The following is a 19,743-nucleotide window of genomic DNA, read 5'->3' on the forward strand; positions in this document are numbered from 1 at the left end:
GGTGTTCATTCAGAGAGCTAGGAACCCAACCCACCTTGATGCAGAGCCGGAGGTTTCTTGACAGAGCCTAGCCCCTCCTCCTGGGGAGGGGGGGGGGCGGGCAACACCATTGTACTGGACTACCATTGGTCACAACTCTTTACTTAAGGACTTAATGATGACAGATGCTGCTAAGAGACCAGCCAGCAGGGAGAAAAGTGAGGAGAGAAAGGTGGTTCAGCCTCCATCCAGGTAGAAAAGATTCAGGACAGACAGAAGTGAGAGGCTGGGGATGTGTTCACCATCAAGTTTGGGAAGAGAAAAGTGGGCTAAAAAGAAGTGTTCTGTGCAGGCATCATACTACAAATGGAATAAAAGGGGGAGAGGGACTAGTTTATGATCCAATCAGAGGTGAGGATTAGAAGTTTCAGGAGTCAACCCAAAAATCTCAGGCGTTCTATGATGATGAAGATTGGAGAAAAGCACGCAGGCAATGGGAGCCTTGTAGGAAAGAGTCAGCTGCCCCTAGGGGAGAAGCATCAGGCAAATGACAAACCAGAAGCAAATGGGAAAGCAGAGGTCTCCCCAAAGCAGGAGGCAGATGGGAAAGGTGACACACCTAGAAAGAGCCTCAACTTGTACAGTTGGCAGGAGATCCAGAGACACAATCAGGAGGCCGACCAGTGGCTGGTGATCAATCGCAAGGTCTACGATGTTACTAGCTGGGCGGACCGACATCCAGGTGGCCGTCGTGTTCTCAACCACTATGCCGGGGAAGATGCCACGGTAAGGGACGCCAAGTTCTATCCTCTCTGTTCCAGCTGCTGGGTGGGTGGGACCTTGACTCTCTTCCCAAAAGCATGTCAAGTAGGTGCTCAAGCTCCACAACAGCTCATCTCCTCCCAAACTAATTTTTCAGGATTCCTATCCAGCAAGGATTCGGAAGCAACTTAAGCCTCAAGGTCTAGCTATTATCTGAATCAGGTTTGGATGAGCTCAGATATTGGCAATGGGTACTATATTTGTGTATTCTGGTTTTCGTTTTGCTCTTGGTGTTTTCCTTTGAAATGGAGCTGCTGTTTTATAAGAAGAAAGTTGCAAATAGATGAGTAAAATCTGAAAAAAAAATGTACGCAAGAGTAAATTTCTCAGGCTCTTTAATTTGGAGTGTTAAAAAGAAAGTCGGTGATTCATCGGTTAGGCATAAAAATGTTGTTAATAACAATGATGAAAGCCTACAATTACATAGGCTTTTAGACTTTGCAGAGCTCTTTTGTGTTTTGCAGCTCATTCAGTGTCAAAAAGGTAATACAACTCACTTTTATGGAAGAAGAAATTAAAATCAGAGAGGATAACTGATTGGCCCAAGGTCATCCAACAGCAGAGCTCAGATTCAAAAACCTTATCTTTCTTAGCTTCCAATCTTCCACTTTTCTTCACTACTTCTCCTCATCACATTCCCCCACCAAAGCAGCAAAAGAAAAAAAAATAGTGTAACATTTATTGGATGCCTAGAATACCTTAGATACATTCAAATGCATCACCTCACTTAAACCTCACCATGTGGAAGGTAGATGCCATCTCCATATTACAGATGAGAAAATTAATGTTCAAAGAGGCAAATGATGCACACAGCCACCAAGTAATATTGCCACATTTTGAAATCAGGGAGGTGTTTTACCATAAAAACCTTTGTAGCTGAGTCCGTACAAATAAAATTTCCATCTCAGCGATTGAGTGTCCACCCAGGAACCAAGAGGTTACCGTTCAGGGTACATGCCCAGGTTGTTGGCTCAATCCACACTAGAGGGCGTGCAGAAGGCAGATGTTCGATGATGTTTCTCATTCATGTTTCTATCTCTCTATCCCTCTCCCTTCCTCTCTCTCTAGAAATCAATAAAAACATATTAGAAAAAGGTCTAACTAACTCAAAATCATAAAATTAATATGTGAAGCAGGTTCTTCTTCTACCATCTTCATATCTTGATTCTACGGTCAGCCAAATACATTTCTGAACATACCTTGCTATTTCCCCAACACTTCCATCAGACATGATACTTTTTAAACAAAGTTCAACCTTTTATTGAGAAAATGAGCATGTACTTGTAGCAAGAGATGGGAGTACCTTTGTATCAGGAAGATAGATGGTGGATAGGAATCCAGAGAGCTGAGGACAGAAGTGAGGTGGAAAGAATGTGTACAAGAATAGAAAGAGAAAGATAACAAAAATAAAATGGAATAAAAAATACTATAGATCCCTGTGTATCCCTTCCCTTATTCCCACAACTCAGAGAAAATATGGTTATTGCTTTCCTAACTCAAGTCATAGAATGAGCTCAGAGGATATGTTGGAAAAGACATGGGTCTCAGCCACCATGAAAATCACGGATAAATTCTAAGCTAGAGGCAGCTCAGATGATAAATCTGTAATATGCTGATAATTTTTACCTCCCAGAAGTTAGGAAAAGACCGTGATTCTGATCTAATTTTAGCCAACAAGGAGAATTGATTAATAAAATAGAAACTATCAGAACCCCAGGGATTCATATCCTGAGAATGAAAATCCTGAGCATGTTCAATCATGGACCTCAGACATTAGGAAAGTGAATCCAAAAAAATGTTCAAAGAAAAGATTCTCCAAGGGAAGGTGGCTCAAGATGATTGAGAGGGTGCTGGGAAAATTCTGACAACCACAATATGTGGTGACTACTCCGTGTATGAAGAGCCTGGGACTTGGGATTCATTCTATGAACCTGGGAAAGTTATTGGAATGCCCTGCACCTCAGCTTCCCCATCAGCATTACCCAACTTACTGGTTTATGGTAAATTACCCAACTTACTGGTTTATGGTAAATGAAACGGATGCTTGTAAAGTGTTTAGAAAAAATGTTGGACACTTTAATAAAGTTTCATTCCATTATAGCTACAACTATTCATATCTGACATCCATAGCCTCCGAGGTATGATTATTACTTTGTGTTTACTACCAGCTTAGAAATCCTGATTCTATTTGTTGCCATCTATTGGAAACAGCGGGTACAAGGTGGAGGGCACCATGCTCTCTAGGGAAGGAGGTCAGAGCAAGGTCAGAGGCCTTGATATCCAATACTCTCTCTACAACTTGAGAGGTCTTTATAGGTTACTAGAGGCCCTTTGCACAAAGAATCGTGCAATAGACCTTCCTTCACCTGGCTACTGGCACCAGTTTTCCTTCCGCCTTCTTTCAGGGTGGGGGCTTGGACCCCAGCGGCAGCGGTGGCAGCATGAGGCGGGAGCTGCCCGGTCCCACACCGCCATCCGCGATTGGGGCGCCGCCACCGCCCAGGTCCCTCAGTGATAGGAGGGACGCGGACGCCGCCGCCGCTTCGACCCACAAACGCTGAGGCACGGGACCGGGCGCCGCAGCCACTCCCACCGCACCTCCCGCCGGCCCCATCGGTCCCCCCTCGGCCTCATCAGTCCCCCCTCAGCGGCGGCCGATCTGGCCGTTGAGAGGCCACCCCGAGTCCCGCCCCCCAGCCTCCCGCCGGCCCAATCGTGGGTGTAGCTGAGTGATGGTTATTTGCATATTACCTTTTTATTAGGTAGGATGCCCTGAAAGGAAAATGTGGACCCAAAAATGGTCTCTTTGTGTTGGCCCTGGACTCATGACTACACCTGTCCAGAGTGCGCACCTTTTCTTTTTTGTTTACACAGTGAGTGAGAAAAATAACTCTCTGCTTATCCCTGAGGATGAAAAGAAATCTGGGTGAGTTCATGTGACATTCTCTACTCCAAATTGGCTCTCTCCCAAGAAAATAGCAAAAACTGCATTCTCCTCACAAATCGGCCTACTCACAACTCATGCTCTACCCAAAATATGAGGCAAACTGGTTCTAGCCATTGCTTTGGAGCAGATGAAATCTGAAAAGGGTGAGCAGAGAAGAAATTACTCAAAGAGGTGGTAATGGGTGTCTGTGGTTGGGTATTGAATATTCTGTTGAGTTTTTCTGAAGTGAGTAAATCAAGGTTCTAGTTATTTTGTTTTGTGACTCATGCATATATTTGTCATCAGTTTTTTCTTTCCTGAATTTTGGGAAATTTTAACCCACCTCAATGAATTAAGTAATATAAAAATGCAGTCATTTAATGATGTCTGATTCCAAAGTGTAAGCACTTAACCACTTATCTAGCTTCTCAGTAGATTTTGGAATGACTAAATAAGTGAACATAGGAATTAATGAACCTATAGTGAAGACTGAGTAGTAGTATTATTCACATTTAGAAAAAAGACCAAGGTTTGAAAAATTAAGTCATCTTTCCAATATAAACCAGCCTGCTCCCCTACTGGCCTGCATGGTGACTTTGGGTGGTTACAGCTGAAGAGCTGGCAAGCAGAGTGCTGGCTGAATTTCAGCCAATACATTCCCTCCTGGCTGGGTGCCTTCATGCAGGGCACAACCTGGATACAGTACTTGAGTTGTAAAGGCAAGATTTTGTCTCTGGCATTACATACTTTTCTCTTCCACTAGGAATCATACTGCTTTTACAGTAAAGCATCTCTTTGTCCCCCATTAAAAAGCAGCAAAAAATTATCAGGATTTCCAAGCTAGTTTTGAAAATCACATTTTTCCTGTGTGTATACTGTTTTGAAAATAATAAATTTATTAATAGATTAAGGAGTACAGATGATGGTTGAGAAGAAATTCAAAAGGCTAACAGATGAAAATGAAAGAGGCTAAAGCAGCAGAAAGGTCAGAAAATGAGAGATACAGAGGATAGGAAGGAGACAGTGGTGCTTAAGACCTATATCCTCTGAGTTCAACACTTTGATAATCCCAACTTTCTCCTTGTTAGAAAAACTCTATATTCAGCCCTAGCTGGTTTGGTTCATTGGATAGAGCATGGGCCTGTGGACCAAGGGGTCTGGGGTTTGACCCCAGTCAAAGGCATGTACCTTCACTGCAGGCTTCTCCTCAGCCAGGGCCCTGGTCGGGGCATGTGCAGGAGGCAACCAATCAATGTGTTTCCTTCGCATCAATGTTTCTCTCTTTCTCTCTCTTCCACTCTCTCTAAAAATCAATGGAAAAGTATCCTCAGGTGAAGATTAAAAAGAAAAACCCTATATTCGTTTATTCATTCATTCATTTCCCTTATCCATTAGACATCCATGATCACATGCCATACCCCAGGCATACTGATAGATGGTATATATAATGGAATCAATAGTACATGGTCCCAATCTTCAAAAAACTCAAAGGCCACTAGAGAAGGGGTGGAGACACAGATTGCTTACAATATAATTTGAAAAGTTCTGGGAACAATGTGTCATAGGAGCCCAGAGGAGATCATGAATAATTTTCCTGGGTGGGTTCAGGGTGGAAATATTTCATTTGGATCGTGAAGGGTGAAGAAGAGCTTTTGTGTAGAGAAAGCAGAGGAAAGCAATGAAGGCAAGGAAACAGTATGTGCAAAACTGCAGAACCATGAAAAGGCATGAAATGTTTATTGAATTGGGAGAGATCCGGTGAATAACATGGTTCATGAAGGGTCTGATGAAAGCTAAGCCTAGGGAGAGAGGTTGAAACCCGAGGCAAAGTGATTCACATGATTACAACCTAAGGTGGGGAGACACCATTACTCTATGCTCAGCAGAAACATTCTGATTTTAGCACCATCCCCAAAAAATCTGATGTTGCTCCTCTCTTGAGAGGCCTTTCAAAAATATATATACATGTTAAGGCTGGAATGGCCCTTTACATCTTTGTGGCTTTAAAGTCACAAAGCCCTGAATTCAAATCCTGACTCTACTATTCACTGTGGCATTTGGGGCCAGATATTTCTCCCCTCTGAGACATGGTTTCTTTACCTTTACAACAGAATCAATGAAACCTCACAGAACTAAGATGATGATTGTGAATTGGCCCATAGAGCACCTTGTACATAGGATACATTCATAAATATTGGCAGTATCTCTTTTCCCCTTCATTTTATCCCCTCTCCTTCCTTCAGCAGGAACATACTTGCCCAAGAATGTTGGTAACAGAACTCGTTTTTGCAGGTCTTTCAGGAGGGGATTTCATAAGTGACTCAACATTCAGTCTCTATTAGGAAATTCTTCTAAATCAAATATTCTAAGACTAGCTAAACTTTTTTATTGTACTGCCCATCAATACAATGAAAAGAATTCCACAGAGAAGGGCAATGCCTACTATTCTGGAACACTGTGTGGTAGGTCTTCAGTACGTGCTATCACAGTACTGACTAGTGAAGCTTGCAGGGGAGTTAAAAGAAACAGTGAACCCAGAGGAAAGTGATTGTCAGCATATTGTTCCAGGACTTTGGATGACTGCTCAGACTAAGATAAAATTTCAATAGCTTGCCTCTCCTTTACACTCTGATCTTTATCAATCAGAATGTTTTTCATTCTAATCTGCTCCCAAACAGCAAGCATACCATGATTTTTCAGTATGGATCATCAGGAAATACTTTAATCACCTTCTTAATCACTAAATGATTCTCTTCATGATTAAGGGAACTAAGTTTCAGAATCATTGAGTGTGACAATTAAAAACACGTTTAAAATTATATAGTTTGGCTTTTCCAAGAGGCTTAGAGGAGGTGTGCAGAAGCAGAATGGACAGTCGAGCTTGGACTGGTTTTAGCAGATACAAATCTCTTTTCACATCAGTGAATCTAGGTGAAATAAGTCCAAAGAGTTGATATTGCAGCTTTCCAATTAACCTTATTCATTATATAAGCACCTTTTTATAAGTAGGGTATGTAGTTTTTGGCTATATCTAAAGTGGCTCTATGATTTAAAGATGGTGAATTATCATATTTACCAAAATAATTCAGAGCTCACAACACATTAGGAATTGGAGTATAGGAATAAAATATCTGAATTGCTGTCATGCAGAGAAGATAAGTAGAAAGTTCTTATCGCTAGAGGTATACATATAAGAAAGATAGCTAACATATATTGAGAATTGTTTATCTGCCAACCATATTCTAATTAATTCACTTAATACATAAAATCATTCTCTGACTTGAGCAGCTATTATCATCACTTTCATGTTAGAGAAAAGAGAAGTACAACTATGTCAAGAGACTTGTCCACAACTACACAGCTAGTAAGTGGCAGAGCTAGAATTAATATGTGGGAAGGTTGCTCCTGTGTCTACTTAGTTAGTACGATGCAACAACATAACTCAGAGTAATGTGTATGGTTTCCATGTATTCAAGTTACAACCTTGTTTATATTTCTTCAATTTTAATCACCCCCACCCCCTTTCTGTCATAATAGCAGAAAGTCCAGCATCTTCCTCTTAGAAAATCACCCTCCCTCTAAAACTGTTTAAATCCCCAAAGGAAGAGGATGTCTCTCGCTTCCAAATATAAGCATGATATAGGAACCACTTCTGTTTCTCATAGACATTTGAAATCTTTACTTAGCAAGGAACCTGAGATGGAAAAGTAACATTGATAAACTCAATTCTGTGCCTGGCTGCCACAAGCCCCTGCAGACACTGCCTCGTGTTTTTAGAATCAGCGACAAATTTAGCCAAGAGCGTGCTACTCCAGATAACCCAGAGCTCAAGGGCTATACTCCCACACACTCTTCCATATTTTTCTTAAACAACCATTATCAACTTTGTGGTTTTTGTTTTTAAATTACTTAATTCAAGAACCCCATTCCTTTGGTCCTTGGCTAAGAACCCAGAGGCAGACTTGGATGGAAGACGTGATCTGCATAGCCAGTCTTGGTTGCTGCATGCCTTAGCTAGTGTAAGCAACTTCAACTCTAAGCATGATGTTGGACTTGAAAGATTTATCATGGCCCATAAACTCAAGCCACTATTTCTTCTGGTTCTCAATAAAATAAACAGAGGTCTCTTCCAATTCTTGGGGATAATCTGGCTGCATTGGACTTGCCTAGTGAATCAGCGCATTCAGTAGGTGGATCTCCAGCTTTCATGGAGTATTTCCAAGGGTAATTTTGCTCAGTCCACTTGAAGCATCAACCAGGAATTATAAGCAAGTTCTCTACAACAGAGTCTGTACTGGTTCTCAAGATGGGCACAGGGTGAGGTCAGGAAGGGGACTAATCTGTAGATAAGCATGTCTCTTCTAGCCTCTAACAATTCCCTCTGGTTTATAGGATGTCTTCAGAGCTATGCACCTGGAGCTTGACATTGCACGATTGTACCTTAAGCCACTGCTCATTGGAGAGCTTGCCCCAGGGGAGCCCAGCCAGGAGAGAAACAAAAACGTGAGTGATGTCTCAGGCCTCAAGAATATGTGGAGGGATGGGGCCAAGGTACATTTCAGGTTCAACTTATCATTTTCTGTGAGCACCCAGCCATCATGCCTGGGTGGACCTGCAGTAGTATGAATAAGTGGATGCCACATATTGCCAAACAATGTTCTCCTCCCACTGAGAACTCTGAAACCTCTGTGAAACAAAGGAATAGAATTTTTGATCCTGTGCCAAAGAGTAATTCCATGTCTCTAAATACCTACTCCATGCCAGGTAATTTATACATATAATTTTTGTCAGTGACTGCTTGTAATTATTAGTTTAATGTCTATGTCTATGCTCCCTGATACACTGTGTTCCATGAGAGAAGAGATTGTGTTTATTTGGCTTATCCCTATGTCCTCAGGACTCATCTGCACAGGATCAGACATATAATAGAAACTACATAAATAGCTGTTGAATCAGAGATGTGACCATATTCTAACTACTGCCCTTGTGAGATTTGGGGGAATGATAGTCCAGGGAAAATAAATTCCTTTCTGAAAGGCCCACAGCTGGTGTGTTGAACCGAGACTCCAAGTCACTCTTTTCTGACCTCTATCCATTAGGGATTCCCAAGGAAAGACATCACTCTTTCTTTCTCCAATACTTTGGCTACCTGAACATTGTCTTCCAAAGGACAGGGTCTCTATAAGATTAAAAATTCACCAGGATGATTTTACATAAAGCTTAAAGGGATTTCAGATAATAGACAGCTTACATTTTATAATTCTTTGGAAATAATTTGTACAAAGTGCTGACCCCATCTATCACTGTGAGGCAGATAGAATAAGGATTATATTTCCACTTTAAGAAATGAGGAATCAAACTCACAGAGGTCCAGGGAGAATCTGAGGATATAGAACTGGTTATGTGTAGACCTGAGACAAACACTTAAGCTCACCCCTTAGATCCATGTGCATCCCACAAGGCTGTGTGTGTCAAGAAGCATGGCTCTGTGTTCAGAGGGGTGGGCTCTGAGGGTAGACAGCTTGGACTCACAACCTAGCCCTACCATAATTTGTATGAGTTTAGGCCAGTTACCAAAAATCTCTGCAGCTCAGCTTCTCTCTCTATAAAATGGCAACAATAGAACCAACATCATTAGAGTTATCGGGATAGTATGGAAAGAGTTAAAGGCATTTAAATGCTCAGACCAGTGTCTGGAACACAGTAAATGCTCAATAAATTTTAGATGCTATCATTATTATGAAGTCAATATCACTTAGGGCAGGAGGCCCTAGGTTAAAAGAGGAAGATGATGCAAAGCTTGTTTTTCCCAAAAATATTCTCTAAGGAAAAGAAACTCCCACTAATGGCTAAGAGCTATAAGGAGGTAACGATCTACCATAAATTTTCTTTAGTGCATCTATGTGAAGATACATATGTAAGTACAGATGGATATAAAACTAAAGAAAATTTAGGGTTACTCCCAGAGATCAACACTCTTTTAGACAATGAATGATTATCTTGTATTTACCCAGATATATATGTAGACAGACAATTAGTGTTTAAGCACAAAACTGGGTGTCAGGAAACATAAGTTTAAATCCAGCATCTGTCACTGACTTGCTGATGGTTTCAAACCAATCACTCTTCTGGGCTTTGGCAACCCTGTCTCTGTAAATAAATAGGTTGGAAAACATGACCAAGCTCTGAGGCACTCTAGAAATGACCTATTAAAATTATCTATGGCCTCCAGATTCCAGGGTTGATGAGGGCCTGATCGATGAGCCCATCCAGACTTTTCCCAGGCAGTAGATCCTTTAAATGTTGCATCAGTGAATTTTTAAATGAAATTGTTTGACTTCTAGAATTATGTTCTTAGCTCTTTTTTATTTCAAATTTCTTCCTTTCTTACATCTGAACAATCCGGTTCTTTCTTCTACTCTGGTCACTTTCTCAACAGGCCTGGTTTCAACCCCATAATAGTCATTAAGCTAAGAGATATTTCTGCCCAGTCTTTGCACTGGCTCTCTAGTATGATGTGACAATGGAGGCTAGTATTGTACATATACACACATGCACATATGCCCGGTGCATGTGCACAGAACCAGGACCTTTCCAACAAGCAGAAATTCTAATGCCACTAGAGATCTGTCTTGTTTCTGGGGATCTATTGAGCAGCTCACAGGGAATTTATCCATTGAGCTATTCTAAGTGACCTATATTTGTTTATCTTCATCATCTTCTATGAACCAACCCTTTGAACATATAAACAACTGGTAATGTAACAGACTGACAGATCTCAGAGGGAAGGAGGGTGGGAGGGTGGGAAGAGATTAACTAAAGAATTTATATGCATAAAAAAAGAATTTATATGCATATAGGCATAACCTATGGACAGACAACAGTGAGGTGAAGGCCTGAGGTGGGGCAGGGGCCGGGAGGGGGAGAAATGGGGGATAACTGTAATACTATCAACAATAAAAATACTTTTTTAAAACTGTAAAAATAACTTGTAAACTGTACCAGTATCTATGGTAACATAGATCCATATAGACAACAAAGTTCTCCAAAGCATAACCAGAAATCAGTCAACACCTGAAATAATACTGATGGTTTCAAAAACAACTGTTAGACTTCTGTATATCTTTTTTTTAATGTATTTTTATTGATTTCAGAGAAGAAGGGAGAGGGAGAGATAGAAGCATGATGAGAATCATTGATCGGCTGCCTCTCGCATGCCCCCCACTGTGGATCGAGCCCACTTGTGCCCTGATGGGGAATTGAACCATGACCTCCTGGTTCATAGGACAACATTCAACCACTGAGCCACACTGACTGGGCTGACTTTTGTATATCTTTACTGACCACCACCACCCCTCAAAAAAAGACATTAATTCTAAGTTCCATGCAGCTTGAGGATAGTTGACAAACCACTACCCATCTTTCTCTTTTCTAGAGAAAAAAAATTATCATAATATTTTTCAAAGGTTTTTTTCCTTATTGTTTTTTTTTTGTTTTTAATTCTGCCCTATTAAATGTATTAATATTAATAAATTTCTATTTATAAAATTAAGGTATTAATAAGTTAATAAAATATATTAGTAATTATGATCATTTGAGCTTTCTTTCTCCTGAAAGAACGAATTTCCTCCTTGAATATTTCACAGGCCCAGTTGGTGAAAGATTTCCAAGAACTGCGGAGGACATTAGAGGCTATGAACATGTTCAGTGCCAGCCTGGGGTTCTTTTCCCTTCACCTCATCCAGATCTTGATTTTGGAAGCCCTGGCTTGGCTAATGCTGTGGCATTTTGGCAATGGCTGGCCAATTACAATATGTATTTCCTTTCTTCTCACAATTTCTCAGGTAAGCAGGTATCCTAACCCCAGGCAATAGCTTTGGGAGAAGGCTCAGAATGTCTTCTCTCTTTAGATTGGTGTCAGCTGCTGCTGGATACTTCTTGGCAAGCTACTCATTGGTGTCTGACCCGGCAGATTATCAAACCTTGCTGGGCCCAAGTTCTCTTACCTGTAAAATGGGGGGATAACAATTTTTTTACAAAAATCTTCTGAGGAGGGCTAATCAAGTTAATGTGAACAACACCTAGCACAATAACTGGCATAGTGCAAATATTTAATTTATGACAGTTGCTACTCTTTACCCAATTTTGTCCACAGAAGTTCAGTTTTCAGTCACGTAACATTCATCTTTATCTTTCATTCATTAACCAACCAGCATTTATCAATGCATAGACCATGAATACTTCAAGAGCAGAGAATACATCTTATCTATATATATAAAAGCTTAAGTGACCGGCCCACCAGCCGTTTGACCGTCTGACTGGTAGCTATTATGCGCACTGACCACCAGGGGGAAGACACTCAACACAGGAGCTGCCAAGCTGCTGTGACTTGGCAGCTGAAGTTCTTGGGTGACGCACCCAGAACCAGAGAGGAGGGAGCCTCATTCAGGGGTGCATCACCCGAGAACCGCCCTCTCTCAATCCAGGACCCTTCAGGGGATGTCAGAGAGCCAGATCCCCACAGGCCAAACAGAAGGACCCCACTGGTGCATGAATCCATTCACCAGGCCTAGAGGTGAATAAGAACATATATTCACCTGAATATATGAGAATAAGAACATATAGATTCTGCCATAAATGACAACCAACACCTGGCATGTAGACTCAATAAATCTTTGCTGACTAAAGTATGAATCTCTGAACATAGCCTTCTATGAGCACAACACTGTGCTTTGGACACAAAGGGAAATGCACATGGTCCCTGCCCTTGGAAATGAACCATCCAGTGAGGAAGATTGCCATTGAAGTATCTAAACATATTACATGACCGAATGGCATTGATGCCAAGGAGAGGGACAAGCATGTGCTTTTGGAGCAGAAAGGGGCATTTGATTCTGAATGGGACAAATGGGGAAGGTTTTATAAGGAATTCACATCAATATTAATCCCAGAATATTTTATGTTAACTTTTTTTTTTGAAAGCCACATTACATGATTCCTTGAAAAGCAACTTTAGAAGCAAGAAAATAATCAAACTTTGGCTGGGAACTTTACATGTATTTATGTTGCACAACAGCCCAAAGAGTAAAGTGCTATTATCCCTGCTTATCAGATGAAGGACGAGTTTCAGAGCTATTGATAACTTGCCAAGAATCCTGCAGCTCAAAAGTGGTGAAGAACGGTTTAGAACCCAAATCTTCCTGACTCCAAAGGCCATGCTCTTTCCACTCCACACTGGAAGATTTTGACGGTGGTGTCAAAGAAAGCATTCTAGGCTGAGGAAACCACCTGCACAAAGGCACAGAGGTGGGAAAGAATGTGCTATGTGTGGGAAATAGAAAGTGCATTTGCCTTGAGGTCAGACGAAATCTCCCACTGTTCTCAAAAGGGCCCCTGAATCAACTAGTGGACTCATTTGTTAATTTCTTCTTCCCTTCTCAGCTCCTCTAACAACTTTATCTCTTCCAGGCCCAGAGTTCATTTTTGCAGCATGACACCGGTCATCTTTCCATATTTAAGAAGTCCAAGTGGAACCACCTGATGCACAGATTTGTGATGTGTCATCTCAAGGTACAGGATGTTCAGGGAGTATGAGGAAATTCTCAAAGGTCATTTCCTAAGGCAGTGGTTTCCAAATTTGCTTGTGCACTCAGATCAGTAAAAAATGTTTGTGCACACCCTGAAAATAAATGTAAATATAATAGCAATGTAGATACTATGCATATATGCAAATATGTAAGATTACATTATAATATATATGCTGAAAATAGAATTTTAAATTTTTATAAGGATTTATTTTTATTTAAGAAGCTCTAACATTTTTTCTTACCCAAGTAAGCTTTTTGACCCAATCCCTGGCACCCGGTTAAGGAACTCCTCACAGAAGAAGGGTTGTGCCTTTAAAAATGAAGATATGTCCTATAAATTCATGAATAGGAATATTCTCAGGAGGGCTCTGCACATTTACTGCTGGGAAGCTAGGGGAATCCAGCAAGCCTGAATAGTTCCGAAAGGGTGTGGCTGTGAAGAAATAAAGGAAACCGTGCAGAAGAATAGATAAAAGTGAAGAGAGCCCTAGCTGGTTTGGCTCAGTGGATAGAGCGTCGGCCTGTGGACTGAGGGGTCCCAGGTTCGATTCCAGCCAAGGGCACATGCCCGGGTTGTGAGCTCGGTCCCTGGTGGGGGGCGTGCAGGAGACAGCTGGTCAATGATTCTCTCTCATCATTGATGTTTCTATTTCTCTCTCCCTCTCCCTTCCTCTCTGAAATCAATAAAAATATATTTAAAAAAAAAAAGTGAAGAGAAAGAGGAAGAGTGGCCAAGGAAGCTCAGGTGGCTTTGGTCAAGAGCTGAAGGTTGCAAAACCCAGACTTCTGGAAAAAGGAGGTGCCCATGATGGCAGTTGGTCTTATCCCCACTAACATATGCTCCAGAAGGGCAGGCACAGTGCCCTATGCACAACTGCAATGCAGCACCCAGCAAAGTGTCCAGCACATAGTAGTTCTTCAATGAGCATTTGTTGAATGAGTGGATGGATGGATGGATGGATGGATGGATGGATGGATGAATTATTTATTAATTAATGATTGATTGAATGAATGAATGAATGAATGAAGCCAACCAAGGACTGCTAAGAATGGCTCTTAGTCCTGACTCTGATAAAGTTCACTGTGTGACCTTGAGGGAGTCACTTTCTATCTCTGGCCCTCAAGTGTTGTCATCTGTAATATTAGGAGATAAATTTGTTTTCTGCTTTTCTATGACATTCTAGGATTTGATGACTATGTGTTCTGGCCCAAGAGGATAGGAAATGCCTCTGAGCCTTTCACTAAGCCGAATCCTTCCATACAAGCCAGACCCTCATAGGAAAAACTCATAAGCCCTGCTTCAGAGCCTATTTGTTTTTTCTTACTGAAGTGATTTCATATTGAATTGGAAGATACTTGGTTAGAATCACCATCTGATCCTACCCCGTTTCCAGTTGAGCAAAATGAGGCTTAAATGTCTTAAAATAACAGAGAATTGAGTCAGGATTAAGGTCAGCAATATCTGTTCCCCCACATGGTTAGAAGGAATAATATAGTGTCATTTTATGCAACAAGTTTAATGAGAAAATTCCTGTAAGTACACTATTCAGCCCTTTATCCACTAGTGTTAGATGAAGTGTTTTGGGATTCACTCAGAAATCTTTAAAACAGAAATAAAGCAGAGATGGTTCTTTATGGCATTGTGGGATTCAGGTAGTGTACCCTCTCAGCCTCCCTCCCTCACTCTGAGGAAGTCAGAGGAAAAATGAGACTCATCTGCTCTGGAGATATTTGACAATTGATTTAGTGCCAGTGAATGTAATATTTCAATCAACTCCACCCTTGCTGGTACTTTTTTTAAGAACTATTGCTTTCCCATTGATCCAAATTTGTACACAGCTCTCTTGTTATAAACTTTGTCTCCAGAAACAATTTTGAATATAATCTTGATGACTCATGACCAAAGTAAATAAATGGTAAATGGCTCTAAAAGCAAATCAAAAGTGGTCTAGAAGGGATCAATGGGGGAAAAGAGAGACATCTGTAATACTTTCAACAATAAAGATTTTAAAAGTAAGTAAAAGCAAATCAAGTGCACTCAGGCAAAACTAGTGATTTATGAGCACAACTAATATAGGCTTCAACTATGCACAGGAGAGAGTTACCTGTGGGGAAGAAAGGTGGGCTGGGGAGAGGAAGGGGGTAACAAAGAAAATTATCCTATAAACAGCAAACATCCCCACTTTGTACATGTATGACAATTTTAAATTTCAAAGCTTGATTTCACATTAATTTACTCTCCTCCCACCTGGAAAAGGCATAGATATTGAGATAATTTGAAATTTTCATCCACCAGCTGTGCAAAAATATATACATTCTGGTCTTTGCCATGCTTGCATAAGAAAATAGTGTTTCTGAAAATAAACCACAAAATGTCTGCATACATTTTGGACTTCTGTGCAATGTGAAAATCAAAATGGACTCCCTGTAGCATATTTTTACCCCTCACCCCCCATATGCATATTTTGCAAACTATAAGAATCAAGTATTATTATAGAGATAAAGAAGCAGAATAGTTGAAATTAACACCTTCCTTAAAAATCTGGCTTATGTTGTTTCCATGCCTACATCCTAAAACATTTTGGGGGCAAGAGTGTCAAGCATGGTATTTCCTGTAATCCCTCCGGTAACCTCATCCATTTTACAGTTGATGAAATTGGTCAAGGGCACACACCTAGTAGCAGGACTTTAGATTCAGGATGGTTTCATTTCAAACCCTGGCTTCTGCCCTAAGAAAGGACATAATGTGAAAATGAAGAATGACTTAGGGTGGTTCCTGTATGGAACTAGGTGCCCAGTAGCCTGTTTTGCACAAAGTTGATAATCCTTACTTCCCCAGGGATCACTCTCTCCCTTATCTCCAGAAATTGTAACTTCCAGACAGAGGAGCCAGGAAGGAGCCAGCTGCTTTAGATAACACCCACACCACTCTGACCACTGTTCTAAGTTCCACAACCTTGAGCAGACGCTCTCTGACCTTCGTGAATCAAACCCTGTCTGTCATATTACCAATTTCCATAGATAGTTGTTGGCTGAAGGATATAGTAAGCTGGTAGAAGAGGCCAAGGTATTGGCTGTCAGAGGATTTAATTGAAAAAGAGAACCATTGTTTATCACAGTGTCCTTGTTTAGTTGTCTCCTGCTCTTATTAAATTATATGTTTCATAAATGTGGGAATCCCATCTAATCGTGTCTATCTTTATATTCTAAATACTGCCTACTTCAGTATCTGATACATGGGACATAATTCAAAGTACATAATGAGTGGGTGAATAAATGAGTGAGTACACAATTGTAAGAGTGAGTGGGTGGTGTACAATTTAATAGGAGAAATGCAGAGTCTATTGGAGACCCAAAAGGGGGAATAGAAATTGATGACTCCATGTTGAGTTTGAGATGTCATGAGACATCCAAAGAAAATGTTTTGAAAGTGATCTCCCATTCAAGCATGAAATTCAGGAGAGAGCACTGGACTGGAGAGAGATTCCACTGGAAGGACATTAGGGAATGTTAGAAGTGAGAAGAAAATACTGCTCTTGATGATTGAGGGCTTGGGTTGCTAAGAGAAAACTGCAGTGAAGACTATGGGAAGGCAATGCTAACAGATTTTTCAAACAAAGCCATCTCTTGTACCATAGATGTATAGTGTGTACCTGGTAAGTCACTTTAAATTTTCTAATAGCCACATGTTAAAAGGTAATTTTATTACTCCGTGTATTCAAATATCATTATTTCAATAGGTAATCAGTCTGAAAATTATTAAGATATTTGTATTTCTTTTTTATCTTGAATCTTTAAAATTCAGTATGTATTATACACTTACAATCCATCTTAATTTGGTCACATTTCAAATATTCAATAGCCACATATGACTATGGCTACTGAATTAGATAGTGAAGATCTAAAACATGTATTGGTCAGTTATTGAGAGATGTCAAATGCACAATAAAAAACCTACTGCTGCTTATTCTTCTGTGAATGATTAACACAATAGGGGAAAGGAGGGGAAATTAAATATCTCAATATGCCAACATTTTGCATAAAACTTCTCATATCTCCCCAAATGACTTATGGAGGTAAATATTATCATACTAATCTTACTGTAAATGAAATTGAGCTTTAAGGAGAGCAGGTAATTTGCCCAAACCACACAGTAATATTTATACATCTAGTATATGAAACTAGGTTGACATGCCTCTAATCCCTTTGCTCTGCTAAGACCTTCAGACTTTAATTCAGAGAGATAAAATCATAAGCAACCTAATCAGAGATGATTCAAGCATGACATCAGCTAAAATATTTTTGTTCTCATTTATTTTTATATATGAGACCATTGAAGCCTGGACATGCAATGATCTGAGCCAAGCTCCCCTAGGAGATCACTTCAAATCCATATTCTTTGAAATGTTCATTGAAGTAAAATTCCTGGGGCCATTTTTTTCCTCCACAACTAATTAAAGTCTTAGAGCTGAGGTTTCCTTTTATTTATTTTTTTTAATAGAAAAACTACTCTCTGCCCCACCTACATCCAGAAATTTTTTTTGTAATAGTTTTTGTGTGTTTTTTTTAATACCCAAGGATATTTTTTCTTTTTTTTCTTTCTTTTTCTTTTTTGAGAGAGAGAGAGACAGAGACAGAGACAGAGAGAGAGAGTGTGGAAAAGAGAGGGAAAGACAGAGAGAAATAGCGATGTGAGAGAAACACATTGATTGGTTGCCTCCTGCACAAGCCCCAACCAGGGCCCAGGCCAGGGAGGAGCCTGCAACCAAGGTAATTGCCTTTGACCAGAATCAAACCTGAGATCCTCAGTCTGTAGGCCACTGCTGTATCCACTGAGTCAAACCACCTAGGGCCAGAATTTTTTTTAATGAGAATCAAAATAGAAAGATAGAAAATTATTTCATTTCACCAGGTTCTGATGATTTTTCATCATCCGGTGTTATTTGAGCCTGAATTTTATGTTCCTGACTCAGATGAGTATTTGTTTGTAGGCTTTGAGAGCCTCTGTCCAATGAATCATTCTGTGACCCAGCAGTGGGAGCAAGTTTGAGAAGCTCAAATGTCTTGTTTTGACTTTGGAAATGCATGTAAAAAACTCTAATCCTGCCCTAACCAGTTTGGCTCAGTGGATAGAGCGTTGGCCTGCGGACTGAAAGGTCCCAGGTTGATTCCAGTCAAGGGCATGTACTTTGGTTGTGGGCACATCCCCAGTAGGTGTGCAGGAGGCAGCTGATGGATGTTTCTTTCTCATCGATGTTTCTAACTCTCTATCCCTCTCTCTTCCTCTCTGTAAAAAATCAATAAAATATTTTTTTTAAAAAAAAAACAACTCTAATTCTGAAGGGCATTTCAAAAGAGAAATCTTGCCACCACTAATGAACCCTCTCTTCTCTTCAGGGCCTGTCAGTAAAATGGTGGAATCACCGACACTTCCAACATCACATAAAACCAAACATTTACCCAAAAGACCCAGATATTGATGTGGGTCCACTTTTCCTGGTTGGAGATTTGCAACCTATCAAGGTACGTTTAGAAGTCCTGGCCAACAAAAGTTCCTAGAAGTGGTTTCTAGAAGTTCCTAGAAGAGGTTCTTAGACAGGCCTATTGCCTTGTTTTGGAAAGATCAAGCTAGAGCTTCCAAATTCACACATGTCCTGAGAATATCTCTCTTTTTAAGTCCAGGATATAGATTTTAAATAACTGAACCTGGGATTGTAAAATTAGGAGATGTGGAGTACATGACTCTATGTCCTTAAAAGTTATTCAGTACAACCTCCTAGTGTAAGAAATATAACTCATATCACCCTGTTTGAGCAATCCTGATGACAAGCAGATACCTGCCCACTTCCTGTCACTAGCTTTCAGGCAACATATGCTAATTTTAGGTAGTAAAACTAGGTGATGTGAGGTCAGCAATGACTCTCCAAGAATATGGAGACATTCACTCAGGGAAACAGGTCAGTACATTCAATAAGCACTAAAGCACAAACATCTAAATCTCTAATTATTTCAACTAATTCTAGCTCAGACAATACTATTCTTTTTATTTCATGTTTATTTTGGTACATTTACACATGAGCCAGAGCCCAAATGTTTTTTTAAGACACTTAGAGACCCCACCTCTAATTTATATTTCTTAAAATATAGAAAAAGGAAGGAAAAAGTCAACTCCAGAATTTCTCAATTATTGATTTTTTTAAAAACCTCAACTTAATGTCATCATGTAAAGGACAATCAACAAGTTTCTTAGAAGTCTTCATTCAATAGAGGAGGTCTAAGGACATGGATCCTAGGAAGACTCTGCTATCTTCTCCTAGGACTATTCTGGAGTTTTATAAAAATAAGAATCTAGCTTTGTCAGTTGCTGCCTGGGCCTTGTAGTACCCTCTTTTCCATCTGAATTAGGAAACAAATTCTCTTGCCTATATT

At 40.2% G+C, this 19,743-nt stretch overlaps 1 protein-coding gene across 1 annotated transcript in view; it reads left to right on the top strand.

The window, feature by feature from the left end:
* Nucleotides 1–375: 375 nt before the first annotated feature.
* Nucleotides 376–19,743, top strand: part of LOC307109688 (fatty acid desaturase 2-like protein FADS2B) — a gene marked incomplete at both ends in the record, with an annotated part of 30,265 nt that continues 10,897 nt past the window's right edge. Inside the window, 5 exons of the mRNA XM_079788555.1 lie at nucleotides 376–765; nucleotides 8,120–8,230; nucleotides 11,374–11,571; nucleotides 13,196–13,297; nucleotides 18,712–18,837. Of these exons, the coding sequence (XP_079644681.1) occupies nucleotides 376–765; nucleotides 8,120–8,230; nucleotides 11,374–11,571; nucleotides 13,196–13,297; nucleotides 18,712–18,837 (927 nt within the window). The remainder of the gene's footprint in view (nucleotides 766–8,119; nucleotides 8,231–11,373; nucleotides 11,572–13,195; nucleotides 13,298–18,711; nucleotides 18,838–19,743) is intronic.

This window comes from Cnephaeus nilssonii, assembly GCF_951640355.1.
Source record: "Cnephaeus nilssonii genome assembly, chromosome: 13".
Taxonomy (NCBI): Eukaryota; Metazoa; Chordata; class Mammalia; order Chiroptera; family Vespertilionidae; genus Cnephaeus; species Cnephaeus nilssonii.